Consider the following 16,850-nt stretch of genomic DNA (forward strand, 5'->3'; position numbering starts at 1 on the left):
AGGATCTTGATCGGTTCAGGTGGGCTGAGGAATGGTTGATGGAATTTAAAACAGAAAAATGTGAGGAGTTGCATTTTGGGAAGTCTAACATAGGCAGGGCCTACATGTTGAATGGTAGAACTCTTGGGAGTGTTATATAGTAGGGGGGATCTAGGAGTGCAGGTGCATGGTTCCTTGAAGGTAGAGCCGCAGGTAGATAGGGTGGTCAAAAAGGCTTTTGGCATATTGGCCTTCATCAGTCAGAGTAATAGGTATAGAAGTTGGGAGGTCATGTTGCTGTTATATAAGACATTGGCCGCATTTAGAGTATTGTGATCAGTTCTGGGCGCCATGTTATATGAAAGATGTTGAGGCTGCAAAGGGTACAGAGAAGATTTACAAGGATGTTGCCAGGACTCAAGGATGTGAGCTATAGGGAGAAGTTCAGTAGGCTGGGACTCTATTCCTTGGAGTGCAGGAGGATGGAGATGATCTTGTGGAGGTATATAAAATCATAAAATCCCCAAGGCCTGATGGTCTTCATCCCAGGGTACTTAAGGAAGTGGCTCTAGAAATCGTGGACGCATCAGTGATAATTTTCCAATGTTCTATAGACTCAGGATCAGTTTCTGTGGATTCGAGGGTAGCTAATGTTATCCCATTTTTTAAGAAAGGGGGGAGAGAGAAAACGGGGAATTATAGACCAGTTAGCCCGACATCGGTGTGGGGAAGATGCTGGAGTCAATTATAAAAGATGAGATAGCCACACATTTGGATAGCAGTAACAAGATCGGTCCGAGTCAGCATGGATTTATGAAGGGGAAATCATATTTGACTAATCATCTGGAATTTTTTGAAGATGTAACTAGGAAAATGGACAAGGGAGAGCCAGTGGATGTAGTGTACCTGGACTTTCAGAAAGCATTTGATAAGGTCCCACATAGGAGATTAGTGGGCAAATTTAGGGCACATGGTATTGGGGGTAGAGTGCTGACATGGATAGAGAAGTGGTTGGCAGACAGGAAACAAAGAGTAGGGATTAACGGGTCCCTTTCAGAATGGCAGGCAGTGACTAGCGGGGTACCGCAAGGCTCGGTGCTGGGACCTCAGGTATTTACAATATATATCAATGATTTGGATGAAGGGATTCAAAGTAACATTAGTAAATTTGCAGATGACACAAAGCTAGGTGGCAGTGTGAACTGTGAGGAGGATGCTATGAGAATGCAGGGTGACTTGGACAGGTTGGGGGAGTGGGCAGATGCATGGCAAATGATGTTTAATGCGGATAAATGTGAGGTTATCCACTTTGGTAGCAAAAACAGGAAGGCAGATTACTATTTAAATGGCGTCAAGTTGGGAAAAGGGGAAGTACAACGGGATCTGGGGGTCCTTATACATCAGTCTATGAAAGTAAGCATGCAGGTACAGCAGGCAGTGAAGAAAGCGAATGGCATGTTGACCTTTATAACAAGAGGAATTGAATATAGGATCAAAGAGGTCCTTCTGCAGTTGTACAGTTGTGTGCAGATTTGGTCCCCTAATTTGAGGAAGGACATTCTTGCTATTGAGGGAGTGCAGCGTAGGTTTACACGGTTAATTCCCAGGATGGTGGGACTATCATATGCTGAGCGAATGGAGCAGCTGGGCTTGTACACTCTGGAGTTTAGAAGGATGAGAGGATATCTCATTGAAACATATAAGATTGTTAAGACACACTAGAGGCAAGAATCATGTTCCCGATGTTGGGGGAGTCTAGAACCAGGGGCCACAGTTTAAGAATAAGGAGTAAGCCATTTAGAATGAAGACGAGGAAACAATTTCTCTCACAGAGTGGCGAGTCTGTGGAATTCTCTGCCTTAGAGGGTGGTGGAGGCAGGTTCTCTGGATGCTTTCAAGAGAGAGCTTGATAGGGCTCTTAAAAATAGCGGAGTCAGGGGATATGGGGAGAAGGCAGGAACGGGGTACTGATTGGGGATGATCAGCCATGATCACACTGAATGGTAGTACTGACTCGAAGGACCAAATGGCCTACTCCTGCATCAATTCTCTATTGTCTATTGTCCTGAGCGGAATAGATCGGGTAGATGCAAAAAGTCTCCTGCTCAGAGTAGGGAAATCAAGGACTTAAGTTTAAGGTGAAGAGGAAACGATTTAATAGGAATCTGAGGGGTAACTTTTTCACACAAAGGGTGGTGGGTGTATGGAACGATCTGCCAGAGGAGGTAGTTGAGGCAGGGACTATGCCAACATTTAAGAAATAATTTGGCAGGTACATGGATAGGACAGGTTGGGAGGGATATGGACCAAACGCAGGCAGATGGGATTAGTATAGCTGGAACATGTTGGCCAGTGTAGGCAAGTTGGGCTGAAGAAAGGGCCTATTCCCATGCTGTATATTGATGATATTAATAATCATTTTGTGAAGTATTCATCCATTTGTTGTACAAATATTTGTGTAAATCCTTCATGTATCAATCTTTTAATTCTGCAGTTTACGTCAGATAAACAAGTAGGATTCTTGTATCACAAATGGGTGTAGACATGGTAAAAAAAATGTATTAATGTCTATCACATAAACCCAATGGTAACAAAAAACAGCACACAATGAAGTGCAGACGTCTAAAATATACTTTTTCTCCAGTTTTTAGATAACAACAATATAAAGGGCCTCAATATTCAGTGGGCTCGGGCACAGATGGGTATTGTGTCTCAAGAACCAGTGCTGTTTAACTGCAGCATTGCTGAGAATGTTGCCTATGGGGACAACAGCAGGATCATATCCCAGGAAGAAATAGAGGCTGCAGCCAAAGCTGCTAACATACATTCTTTTATTGAAACTCTCCCTCAGGTATGTTACTGCACGGTTACACACAATAAACTCAGTAATAATATCTAAAAATAATTGAATGTCTCATGTTGCGTAAAAGCAGGAAACGATTATACTAGAATTCTGTACAGCACTTGTTAGGCCACAATTTGTGAACTATGTGCAGTTCTGGTCAACATGGGCTGGTTCTCGTTCTGATCAACAAGATAAAGCTGCCACCTCACAATACTAGAGACTTGCATTCAATCCTAACCTTGAATGCTGTCTGTATGGAGAGGGAGTTTGCATATTTTCTCTGTCACTACATGTGTTTTCTCCAGGTACTCCAGTGTGAAGAGGTGATCGATGGTAGGGGTGGATTTGGTGGGCCAACACACCTATTTCTTTGTTATATCTCTAAACTAAACTAAACAATAACACCAAAAGATGTGATAGCTGTGGGATTGTGCAGAGATTTACAAGGATGTTGCCAGGATGTGGAAACTTAAATCATGTAAAAACAAAGTCATCTGAGGGGAGCATGAATCAAGGTGCATGAAATTATGAGGCTTTGATAAGATAAACCTTCCTAATTACTGACCTCATTGCTATTTCCTTTAACAATGAGATCAAAGAAAATTCAAGTTAATTGGTAAAATGATTAGTTAGTTGAGCAGCAGGTTTTTTTTTCCACCAAGAATGTGCTAGTGGTTTGGAATTAATTCCCTGAAAAGCTTGAAGGGGTAAAAAACAGATTTAAGAAGTAACCGAGTATGTAGCTTTCCAACCATCAAGGACTAACGTGCTTCCACCTGATTTTATTTTCAGATTCTATAACTTTGGGTGCTAGCAAAGGATTACATTAGCTATAAAAACGCAACAGCGCGTTGATGGGACGGGACCCAATAATAATAATAATAATAGTACATTTTATTTGTATAGCGCTTTTCAAGGACTCAAAGTCGCTTTACATGGTGAGTCAAGAACAAAACAAAATACAGCAGTAAGACAGAGATGCAAAGGGGAGGGGGACATGGGACTATGGGTATGCAGAGGTGAAGAGATGGGTCTTGAGGTGGGACTGGAAGATGGTGAGGGACTCAGAAGTTTGGATCAATTGTGGGAGGGAGTTCCATAGCCTGGGAGCTGCCCTGGAGAAGGCTCTGTCTGCAAAAGTGCAGAGGTTGGATTTCAGAATGGAGAGGAGACCGGCTGAAATGGATCTGAGGGACCGTGAGTGTTGGTAGGGGGAGAGGAGGTCAGTGAGATATGGGGGGGCCAGATGGTGGAGGGCTTTGTAGGTGAGGACCAGGATTTTGTAGATGATCCGGTGGGAAATGGGAAGCCAGTGAAGTTCTTTGAGGACTGGGGTGATGTGGTGCCAGGATTGGGTGTGGGTAATGAGTCGGGCGGCTGCATTCTGGACCAGTTGGAGTCGGTTGATGTTGCTGGAATTAATGCCAAAGAGAAGAGTGTTACAGTAGTCCAGTCGGGAGGAGATGATGGCATGGATGAGTCTTTCAGCAGCGGGGGGTGTGAGAGAGGGTCTGATTTTGGCAATGTTGCGGAGGTGAAAAAATGATGTTTTGACAACATGGCGGATGTGAGGCTCAAGGGAGAGGGTTGAGTCAAAGATCACACCAAGGTTGCGGGCCTGAGGAGATGGGGAGACAGTGGTGCTGTCAATAGTGAGAGTGGGGTTGTTAATTTTGGTAAGTGTTGATTTGGAGCCAATGAGGAGAAATTCTGTTTTGTTACTGTTTAATTTAAGGAAGTTGAGTTGCATCCAAGATTTGATGGCTGACAGGCAGGAGTTGATATGAGAGAGAGTGGGGTGGTGGGGGGACTTGGTGCTGAGATAGATCTGGGTGTCATCAGCATAGCAATGGAAGTCCAGTTTGAAGTGACGGAGTATATGACCAAGGGGGAGGATGTAGATGATGAAGAGGAGGGGACTGAGAACAGAGCCTTGGGGAACGCTTGAGTGACAGTGGCTGTAGCAGAGGTGTGGTTATGGAGAGAGATTAAGTTGGATCGGTTGGAAAGGTAGGAACGGAGCCAGCTGAGTGCAGAACCTTCAATGCCAAGGTCTTTAAGCCTGGTAAGCAGGATGTTATGGTTCACGGTATTGAAGGCAGCGCTCAGGTCGAGGAGGATGAGGATGTTGAGGGAACCAGTGTCAGCAGAGGTGAGGAGGTCATTGAGGACTTTGAGGAGAGCAGTTTCTGTGCTATGGAGGGGGCGAAAGCCAGATTGGAGGGGTTCGAATAGGTTATACGCGAGGAGGTGGGAATGAAGTTGTGACGCGACGATACGCTCCAGGGTTTTTGAAAGAAAGGGGAGGTTTGAGATTGGGCGGTAGTTAATGAGAGAGGATGGATCAAGACCAGATTTCTTTATGATTGGTGTGACAGCAGCAGTTTTGAAAGCAGAGGGGACAATTCCTTGGGACAATGAGGAGTTGAAGAGATTAGTGATGGGGCAGAGAACGGGGAGGCAGGACTTCAGCAGGGGAGAGGGTCGAGGGAGCAGGTAGTGGGCTTGGAAGAGCTAATGAGTTTGGAGATTTCAGTAGGGGTGACCAGGTCAAACTGGGAGAGGAAGCAGTGTGGAGGAGGGGTAAGGAGGTCAGTGGAGATGTTGAAAGGAGGGACCTTGGTAGCTGGTGGAGTAGATGCTGGGGAGTTGGGTACAGGGGATAAAGATTGATAGATGGTGCTGATTTTGTCAGCGCAAAAGTGGAGGAATGAGTTGCAGAGATCCGGAGTAGAGGTAGGGAGAGTGTTGGCTCGAGGCTTGAGGAGGTTGCCCACTGTGGAGAAGAGGGTTCTGTGGTTTAGGCAGGGGTCGGTGAATATGGAGGAGAGGTAGGCAGATTTTGCAGCAATGAGGGCATCTTTGTAGGCAGTGAGGTGGAGTTTGTAAGCTTCATGGTGGACTGTGAGAGATGATTTCTTTGTGAGTCGTTCAAGTCGGTGACCAGTCTGCTTCAGCTTACGAAGTGCAGGTGTGTACCAGGGTGAAGATGTGTTAAACGTTACGGTTCTTGTTTTGAGGGGGGGCCAGAGTGTTAAGGGAGGTAGACAAGGTGGAGTTGAGATGGTTTGTGAGATCATCAGGTGAGATGGGGGTTGAGTTCAGGGGGAGAGTGGTGGAGAGCAGGTCAGAGAGATGGTGGGGATCGATGGATTTTAGATTATGGAAAGTGGTTTCTCGGAGGAAGCAGGGGGCGAGGTGTCGGAGAAGGGATGGTGAACAGTATAAGCTTATGATCAGAGAGGGGGAAGAGGCAAGGATGGAGGTCGAGTACCGGTTGATTTGTGGAGCAGACCAGGTCAAGGATGTGACCTTTGTCATGGGTGGGAAAGGTGACGTGCTGAGTGAGAGAGAAGTTGTCAAGTAAAAAGGCGAATTCAGATGCGAGCTTGCAGGTGGGGGAGTCCATGTGAATATTTAAGTCACCAAGTAGCAGCAGACATGGGGAGAGAGATGAGGCAAGTGTGAGGAGTTCAGTGAAGTCAGATAGGAAGGAGGGGTTTGGTTTAGGTGGCCGGTAAATGAGGATGACTGTCATGGTCCCCCTTGGGGTTAGTTAGCTATAAAAACAGATTTATATTGTGGTAGTCGGTAGCTGCTTCTACGAGGCTTACTGAGAAGGTAAACAAATATTTGACGGATTGGGCTAATGATTTCCCCAATCCAAACATATATTTCCTTGGTTTGAGCAAGTGATTATTTTAGTCATAGGCAGTGTGATACTGCCTGGAAATAAGCTCTTTGGCCCAACTTGACCACACCAGCCAACATGTCCCAGCTACACTAGTCCCACCTGCTTGCATTTGCCCTATAGTCCTCCAAACCTGTCCTATCCATGTACCTGTCTAACTGTTTCTCTCTTTCGATAGATTTGCAAGCATTATAATTGAAAGGGAATTGAATTAGTTCCTCTTAGTATGATGCATTGTGTAATACGTGTTACATTATCAGTATTTTCCTTCAATTGCACTGCAGTGTGCATTCTACATGCAATAATATGCATGATTACATAACAGTTTGCCAGTTCTGTGGTGCATTGCTCTTTGGAGTATTTCAGAGATCAAAAGTTGTCATAAATGTGTAAGAGTAAAAACCGGGCTCGTACAGAGCTATATCACTTTTAAATACAGATCAGAACATTTTAGCAAAGATTTTAGCAAGAAGATTAAGCAAATATATTAGTAAATTGATAAACCCTGATCAAACGGGGTTTATACCTAAAAGATACTCATTTAATAATCTGAGACGCCTGTTTAATATAATGTACTCGCATAAAGTGGAGGAAGAAGATATATCAATTATTTCTTTGGATGCAGAGAAAGCATTTGATCAGGTAGAGTGGCAATACTTATATAAAGTACTACAAAAATTTAATATGGGAGAGAATTTTATAACATGGGTAAAATTATTATATGATAAACCGATGGCAAGAATTTTAACTAATAACATGTTATCTCAAAAATTTCAACTATTGAGGGGTAATAGGCAGGGATGAGCGTTACCACCCCTGCTATTTGCCCTTATGATAGAACCCCTGGCTGAAAGTATAAGAATTCATCCGAATATTCAGGGCTATAATACCAGGGACTCGAAGAATAAAATCTCATTATATGCAGACGATAAACTTTTATATATTACAAAGTCACAAACGAGCATACCAAATTTATTAAACTTAATAGAGGAATTTGGGTATTTTTCTGGATATAGAATAAACTGGAACAAAAGTGAAATCATGACATTAAAACCTCAAGAACCTACACACTTATTGAAGTTCCCCTTTAAAATCGCAACAGAAAAATTTAAATATTTGGGTATTCAGATTACTAGAAAATATAAAGCATTATTCAACGCTAATTTCATACCTTTATTAAATAAACTTAATACACTGATTAAATTTTGGAAAACACTTCCCTTATCATTATTAGGTAGAATAAATGCAATAAAAATGATCTTCCTACCACAATTACTATACCTATTTCAGTCTATAGTATATATACCAAAATATTTTTTTTTTAAATTAGACTCTAACATTACAAATTATATTTGGGACTATAAATCACATAGAATCACAAAAAAACACTTATGTAAACCAAAAGAGGTCGGGGGACTTTCACTTCTGAATTTTATGTATTATTACTGGGCAGTGCATATTAAGAATATGATTTATTGGTTGGATAGTTCTACCCAACAGACAGAATGGATAAAAATGGAGAAGGAGGATTGCCATCCTTGTAATATAGGAACGATCCTCTTTTCCCCCAAAAAACTGAATAACACAATATATAAGAAGAACCCAATTATATATGGTACAATAAGAATTTGGAAACAAATAAAATTATCTTTAAAATTAAGAAATCTATCACTGTTAATGCCAATTGCGAATAACCCTTTATTTAAACCATCTCTTATTGATAAGACATATAACCAATGGGAAAGTCTCGGAATTAGAAGGATCGGGGATATGTACGAAATGGGAAACCTACTATCATTCCAACAACTACAATTAAAATTTAAATTGAAAAACAACCAATATTTTAAATATCTTCAGATTTGCGACCGTGAAAAAATATACACAAGAATATCAAAAAGTAACTCCTGGCTTATTGGAAGAAGCAATGAATATTGAAGCTGACTCACAAAAATTAATATCCTATTTATATAATAGTATTCTAAATATAGACCTACCATCGACAGAGGTACTTAGAGAAGAGTGGGAACGGGAACTAATGATAAAAATTACGAAAGTTAAATGGGAAAAATACCTGATATATATTCACAAATGTTCAATTAATGTAAGACATAATCTAATTCAATTAAAAATTGTACATAGATTATATTATTCAAAAACAAGATTGAACAAATTTTATCCAAATATATCTGCCACTTGTGATAAATGTCTAGCCCAAAAGGCAACTATAACACACTCCTTAGTTTCCTGCATAAACCTTTATAGATTTTGGAATGATATTTTTGAAATATTTACAAAATTATTCAAGACAAGAATGGAACCTAATACTGAAATGATTATATTTGGTGTAATGGAAGATGGGAATAAATGGAACACATCTCAAAATCTATTCCTTAACTATGGTTTAATAATAGCAAAAAAATTAATACTTAAATTTTGGAAGGGTACATCAATACCAACGCTTAAAATGTGGATTGCAAGTATGTTGGACACCGCTCATCTTGAGGAAATGCGATTCCTCCTAATGGATAAATCAGACCAATTCATAACGAGTTGGTCTCCATTCGTCGTTTTTTTGGAATCATATGGTGCAACACAATTGTAAAAAATAACTGTTTCAGGACTGGACGAGGGTTGGACAAGATTATAAATAATGATCTCCTTTTCTTTTTAATTTTCTTTTCTTTTCTCTATTTTCTCCCTCAACTTTCTTCATTTACTTGTTTTCTTTCTTCACACACTATATATTTCACATCTTTCTATCCTTTACTATCTAACTTCTTTTTCTTATTCTCATCTTTTTTCAATGTAACAAAAAAAAAAGAAGTTGTACATAAAATGTATTATGAAAATATATATTAGGCACTTTGGTGCCATATGACTATACTTACTTCTAATAAAATAAAATATTAAAAAAAAAAAGAGTAAAAACCTATCCTTAAGTTATGAATATCTAAAATAGCTAGACTGCAGTTAATTTGTTATTATTGAAGAAGTAAACAGGTAATTTAAAATATCATTTGTAAAATAGGTAACAGCAATATTTTACTCTGTTTATTTAGAAATATGACACGTGTGTCGGAGACAAGGGCACCCAGCTATCTGGTGGGCAGAAACAGCGTGTGGCCATTGCCCGAGCATTAGTCCGAAATCCTAAGATCCTGCTCCTAGATGAAGCTACATCAGCACTGGATGCAGAAAGTGAAATGGTAAGTATGTAGCTATTGGACGTGAAGTGCAATATTTTTGCAGGCAAAATAATTATAATTTGAAATTGTTCCAAGACAGCTAAGAGATAAATGAAAAGGCACAAAACATTAGGAACTATGCATACCCATATTTCACAACATCCTCCAGTTGTATACTGGGAATAGTAAAGATGAAAATATATTCCTAAGAGAGTTGCTGTAGAGGATAGTGAATGATGTAATGGCAAAATTAACAAGCAAGATTGATTTATGATAAATTATGGAGTTTTGCATTATGACAAACATTATATTATTTTCGGAGGTACACAAAAATAGTGGAGAACTCAGCGGGTGCAGCAGGAGCGAAGGAGATAGGTAACGTTTCGGGCCGAAACCCTTCTTCAGACTGATAGGGGGTGGCGGGGAGTAGGAAGGAAAAAGGGATGAGGAGGAGCCCAAGGGCTGGGGGATGGGAGGAGACAGCTCGAGGGGTAAGGATGGGGAGGAAAGGAGACACAAGGGCTAACAAAATTGGGAGAATTCAATGTTCATGCCAACCGGATGCAGGCTCCCCAAGCGGAATATGAGGTGCTGTTCCTCCAATTTCCGGTGTTGCTCACTCTGGCAATGGAGGAGACCCAGGACAGAGAGGTCGGATTGGGAATGTGAGGGGGAGTTGAAGTGCTGAGCCACCGCGAGGTCAGGTAGGTTCTTGTGGACCGAGCGGAGGTGTTCGGCGAAACGATCGCCCAACCTCCGCTTGGTCTCACTGATGTAGATCAGCTGACATCTAGAGCAGCGGATGCAGTAGATGAGGTTGGAGGAGATACAGGTGAACCTCTGTCGCACCTGGAATGACTGCTTGGGTCCTTGATTGGAGTCGAGGGGGGAGGTAAAGGGACAGGTGTTGCATTTCTTGCGGTTGCAACGGAAAGTGCCCGGGGAGGGTGTGGTACGGGAGGGAAGGGAAGAATTGACAAGGGAGTTGCGGAGGGAGCGGTCTTTGTGGAAGGCAGACATTGGGGGAGATGGGAAGATGTGGCGAGTGGTGGGGTCACGTTGGAGGTGGCGAAAATGATGTAGGATTATCTGTTGTATGTGACGGCTGGTGGGGTGAAAGGTGAGGACTAGGGGGACTCTGCCCTTGTTGCGAGTGTGGGGATGGGGAGAGGCAGCAGTGTTGCGGGGTATGGAAGAGACCCTGGTGCGAGCCTCATCTATGGTGGAGGAGCGGAATCCCCGTTCCCTGAAGAATGAGTACATTTCAGATGTCCTGGTGTGGAACGCCTCATCCTGGGAGCAGATGCGGCGTAGGCGGAGGAATTAGGAGTAAGGGATGGAGTCCTTACAGGAGGCAGGGTGGGAAGAAGTGTAGTCCAGATAGCCATGGGAGTCAGTGGGTTTGTAGTGGATGTCGGTCAGAAGTCTATCACCTGCGATGGAGTGAGGTCAAGGAATGGTAGGGAAGTGTCGGAAATAGTCCAGGTGTATTTCAGTGCCGGATGGAAGTTGGTGGTGCAGGAGGTGGCCCCAAAACAGTCGTCGATGTAACGGAGGTAGAGGTCGGGGATGGGGCCATGGTACGTATTGAACAAGGATTGTTCAACGTACCCGACAAAGAGGCAGGTGTAGTTGGGACCCATGCGTGTGCCCATAGCTACGCCTTGTGTTTGGAGGAAATAGGAGGAGTCAAACGTGAAGTTATTGAGGGTAAGGACTAGCTCCGCTAGGCAGAGGAGAGTGTCAGTGGCTGGGCATAGGTTGCTCCTCTGGTCGAGGAAGAACCGGAGGGCTTTGAGACCATCCTGGTGGGGGATGGAGGTGTAGAGTGACTGGACATCCATGGTGAAGATGAGGGGGTGAGGGCCTAGAAAATGGAATGGGCAGAGGTGGCGGAGAGTGTCTGAGGTGTCTTGAACATAGGTAGGAAGTGATTTGACCAAGGGGGATAGTATGGAGTCAAGGTATGTGGAGATGAGTTTGGTGGGGCACGAACAAGCAGAGACAATGGGTCTACCGGGACAGTCAGGTTTGTGGATTTTGGGGAGAAGGTAAAAATGGGCCGTGCGGGGCTGGGGAACGATGAGGTTGGAGGCTCGGTCAGGCAGGGCATGGGAGTTGATGAAGTCGGTGATGTTGCTGGAGATGGTGGCCTGGTGCTCGTCAGTGGGGTCATGGTCCAGGGGTAAGTAGGAGGAGGTGTCCGAGAGTTGGCGTGTGGCCTCAGCTTTGTAGAGATCGACGCGCCAGACTACCACGGCACCTCCCTTGTCGGCTGGTTTGATAACCCAATCTGGGTTGTTGCGGAGTGATTCGATGGCAGTACGTTCAGGGGGGGAGAGATTGGAGTGAGACGGGAGTGGAGAAGTTGAGGCGGTTGACGTCGCGAAGGCAGTTTTGGATAAAGAGTTCCAAAGCCGGGAGGTCACGAGGGGGATTCCATGAGGAGGGGGTGCGTTGGAGACGGTAAAAGGGGTCATCAATGGGGGACGAGGACTCCTTCCCGTGGAAGTGCGCTGTGAGGCGGATTCGACGGTAGAAGAGCTCCAAGTCATGGTGGGCGCGGAACTTATTGAGGTGGGGACGGAGGGGGACAAAGGTAAGTCCTCGTCTGAGGACAGACCGTTCGGTGTGGGAGAGGGGGAGGTCGGGGGGGATGGTGAACACCCGGCAGGGATGGGGGTTGGGGCCGGAGGAAGGCAGGTGAGTGGACTGAGGCCGAGGCAATGTGTGGTGGGGGGGTGGTGGGTGGTCAAGGGGTGGGGGGTTGAGAGGGTGAGAGGGCTGTAGTGTGGGTGGGGAAGAGCAGGGGTCACATAGTTAGAGGGGGATGGGGAAGACTCAGTGGAACAGCCACGGAGGTTAGCAAGGCTGGGCAGACTGGCACTAGGACCCAGTGGAGTCAAACCCAGGAATAGAGGGAGTAAGCAGCGTGGAGCAAAGATCTTACAGCAGAGCTCCTCTATAATCTTTGGCGTGGAGGCTTCAGGCCCAGTGCAGAGTCCAGGCTCCAGGTAAGGCGACGGCTGTGGGTTGCTGGAGGGAGGTGGAGTGGCGCGGGTCACCGGGTCACCGGACCCGATGGTCGGAGTCCAATGGCGTGGGTCAGTGGACCCGATGGTCGGAGTCCCGTGGCGCGGGTCAACGAGTCCAGTGGCGGGGTCAACAAATAATTATATTATTTTCTATCACTTTACATTCTAAAATGGTTTCCCATTGGAGTCCATTGGCAGATATGGTGCCCAATATCGCTCAAGTTTGAGTACATACTTGTGGAATTCTTGAAATTTAAACAGCTGTTTTTATCATCACATAAAAAATATTGATCATCATTTTTATCATCAGAAACTAGGCTATGATGTGCATTTCACACACGACTAGATTCTAAACATCTAATTACAAAGAGATTAATTTAGTCATATTTTAAGATTTGAATTAATTCTATCAATGTGAACTGTTCTCATGTTTGTTTTCACTTCATACATTTTGAACAGATTGTTCAAGAAGCACTGGACAAAGCAAGAGAGGGCCGTACCTGCATTGTGATAGCTCATCGTTTGTCTACTGTCCAAAATGCCAACAAAATAGCTGTGTTTCATAATGGACAAATTGCAGAGGAAGGAACACACCAGCAACTTTTGGCCAAACAAACTCTTTATTACAATCTAGTTAATGCACAAATGAGACGAAACTGAGTGGGGGGAGAAATATCAATCACTGTATTCAAATTCATTTTTTAAATTTCAGTTTGATTTTGGTAAATGGCAATAAAGTTAGACCAGTGAAATAACACCTTGTATATACAGCACCTTTAACATAGTAAAAATGTCATAAATTATTTTCATTAATTACATGCCCTGCCTTGGACAAATAACTGTCTCCAATTTTGATGGGGAGAGCCCATTAATAAATCAGAGCTGTTAAAAAAAAAGTTAATTATTTGGAAAGAATATGGGATTGTGAAAATGGTATCATCTCTGACAAGTCTCCTAGGCAGCTACTAGAATAAATGTAACCCCACACTCCTAACAGAGATGTACATATGAGGGGCTGAGTCCAACTACAACTGAAGCACAAGTTGTGAGGATAATCGGCCACTGTAAAGTAATCACAGTGTAGAATATGGGAGTGGTTGATGGAAATTTGAGGAGAATCGAAAATGGGATTAGTGTAGGATTTTCGTCAATGAGATCTACCTGGACATGGTGGGCCAACAAGCCTATTTTCATGCTGCTCTTTTTTCTTTTCTGCTCTGAGTGCAGCTCTCTCTGGAAACATATGTACTGGAACCATTCCTCATTATCGACAATTATAATTAAAATCAATGAGTAATTCAGTTTTGTATTTCTATATGTATGGGTATTTAAAATGTTATTTGATGATTACTATACACAATCTGACTATTTCAAAATGTGTTGACATTTTCTAATGTCATACATGTTAATAGATTCCTTTAAGTACCTATCTATGAATTGATATGTGATTGCAACATTTAAGCACCAGATAGCCAATAAATACCATGGGAGTCATTATAACCATAGCGTTCAGGTGTGAATGATATTCTCAATGCAGTGATCAGTTCTAATTGCTGTCTTTTGACATTTTTAATTTTACAGGTAGGTGTTGTTATTCCCCAATAGTTTAATTTCCCAGTCTCTGTACACCTCCAACAGAATGGTCTTGAGGAAAGGGCCAGAGACAGCGAGAGGAAAAATGAGGAATGGGGAACAGAGATGGGGAGATGCAAGTTTAATACTGAGGAAAATGGGAATGGGAAGTTTGTTCTAACATGCCATCTTCCACACATCCTGTAGCATTTAAAAAAATGTTTATGGACAAGGTTGTGATTGCAACATCTTTACCACAAGATTACTTTCTACCGTTCTAATCTTCAGAGTAGATATCCTTAGATGAGGACCAACACAAGAGCCCTAATACAAGTCTGGTGTTCTGAAATAAAATACAAAAAGTAATGGGGACACGCAGCAGATCAGGCAGTATCTGTGGAAACAGCAGAGTTAACATTTCAGATCTAAGACCTTTTGTCTTAATTGGGAAAGAGAGGAAACATGGCAATTTTAAGTTGCAAAGAGGATGAGAGATATTCAGGGCAAAGGAAATATCTCTGAAAGAGGGTTGCCCAGTTACAGCGCTGCCTGATGAATTGATTAATGAAGGCAGTTAGAGAGAGACTGAAAATAGAGAGGGAGGATGATCAGTACCAGGAGGTGAGATGGGAGGGGTGACAGATAAAGCATGGAGTCAGATGTTGTGGAGGTATGTTAGGCAGATGAAGGTAGGTGAGGAGGGAGAGGTGTATATTTAGTAACAGACTGGTGGATGAATGGTGGAAGCTGATAAGAATCGAGGGCAAATTGAGCCAGGTGGGGGGACGGGAGTGGGAAGGTAGAGATAAAGACTAGAAGGTAGTAAGTAGAACTAGGTAAGGAATGGACGATGGCTAGATGGAACCAGATAGGAAATGAAAGATAGGAAAGGTAGAGCAGCAAGAAGAATTTAAGGCATGGGAAAAGAACATAAGGGGATTTGGCAATCTGAAACTGGTAAATTCCATGTTTAAGCCAAGTGGAATACCAGGTTTTGTACTTCAAGTATGTGCTTCACTTCACTATGTCAGTGGAGAAGTCTGTGTGGGAACGAGAAGGTCGGATTAAATGACATGCAACCAGAAGCTCCAGGTGGATGTTGCAGGCGGAGCACAGATGCTCTGTAAAGCGATGTCTTGTCGACGTTTGGTCCCAGCAAAGTAGAGGAAGCCACATCGCGAGCACCAAATGCAGAAGACAAGGATGGAGGCTGTGCACGTTAACTTCTGCCTCACCAGGAAATGTGGTTTGGGACCCTGGATTGTTGTGGGGGACAAGTGTCAAGTAAGGAGAACAGACGAGGAAATCGCAGAAAAGATCCCTGCTGAAAGCAGAAGAGAGGGTGGTGCAACTGGCACAAGATGAATGTACAAGCATGTTGTTTTCCTGAACTGAAACATTTGGCACTGTATCAAGGAGTATAGTTCCACACTCCCTTGTGTGCTCATGTTGACACACTTGTAATATACGAATGCAGCTCCCACAGGCAGCAACATAAAAGTGAATAGATTTTTTTTTAATGTTATACAAGGAATAAAATTCATCCAGGAACATCCTACTCATTGAAATTATATTCTATTAAATACACCCAAGACCTCACTTTAATCTGTAATTTTATAGTGTCAAGAGGACATAGAACAACAGCACAGCACGAGAACAGTCCCTTTGGCTCACAATGCCTGTACCGAACATGATACCAAGACCAACTCTTATCTGCCTTCATATAATCCATATCCCGCAACTGCCTGTATATCCATTTGCCCATCTAAAAGAGTCTCCAATATTACTGTATCTGCCTCCCCATCACCCTCAGCAGCACATTCCAGGCTCACCACCGTCTGCATAAAACACATATCCTGTGCATCTCCTTTAATTGTTGTCCCTCTCACCTTAAGGATATGCCATCTTTTATTTGATATTTCTATCCTGGAAAATAGATTCTGATTCTACTATATCTGCAGTGTCTAATGTTTGGAACAAAGACCCATCATTTATTTATTTGCCTTCTGTACTCCACAATTTGAGAATTGTAATAGAGGGGGGGGGGGGGGGGGGGGGGGGGAGGGGGGGGAGTGTGGTGGATGGAGGGGGTGGGGGGGGGGGAGGAAGGGGGGAAGATGAGATAGTGAGAGGAGAGGGGGAGCGAAAGGAGGGGGGGAAGAGGAGGGTCTGAACAAAATGTTGTTTCCCTGCAGTCATACATATAATAAAAAATGACAAAAACACACAATCAACATAAATTTAACATCCACCACAGTGAGTTCACCAAACACCTCCTCACTGTGATGGAAGGCAAAATCTTAAAGTCTCTGTCTCTTCCCTCTTTGTTCTCCCTCTGCGCCGAGGCGATCCAGGCTCCAGATGTTGTGACCCCACCGGGTGATGGTAAATCCCGCGGCTCAACCGTGCTCCGCGAACGGGCCGGTTCAAACTCCACGGGTGGTCGCTGCCGCCGCCACAGCTCCGAGGACATATCGGAATATGTAAAAATGTTACAGTTGGTGCTTCGTGTTTTCAAGGAGATGTGAATCACAGACAATCAA

General features: G+C 43.4%; 1 protein-coding gene across 1 annotated transcript in view; it reads left to right on the plus strand.

Annotated features, from left to right (window-relative positions):
• abcb4 (ATP-binding cassette, sub-family B (MDR/TAP), member 4) overlaps positions 1-15,457 on the plus strand; it is a 128,766-nt gene extending 113,309 nt beyond the window's left edge. The window contains exons 26-28 of the mRNA XM_055655606.1: positions 2,624-2,830; positions 9,575-9,721; positions 13,195-15,457. Of these exons, the coding sequence (XP_055511581.1) occupies positions 2,624-2,830; positions 9,575-9,721; positions 13,195-13,395 (555 nt within the window). The 3' untranslated portion in view covers positions 13,396-15,457. The remainder of the gene's footprint in view (positions 1-2,623; positions 2,831-9,574; positions 9,722-13,194) is intronic.
• The last annotated feature ends 1,393 nt before the right edge of the window (positions 15,458-16,850 follow it).

The sequence above is a fragment of the Leucoraja erinacea genome, chromosome 2 (assembly GCF_028641065.1).
Source record: "Leucoraja erinacea ecotype New England chromosome 2, Leri_hhj_1, whole genome shotgun sequence".
Classification (NCBI taxonomy): Eukaryota; Metazoa; Chordata; class Chondrichthyes; order Rajiformes; family Rajidae; genus Leucoraja; species Leucoraja erinaceus.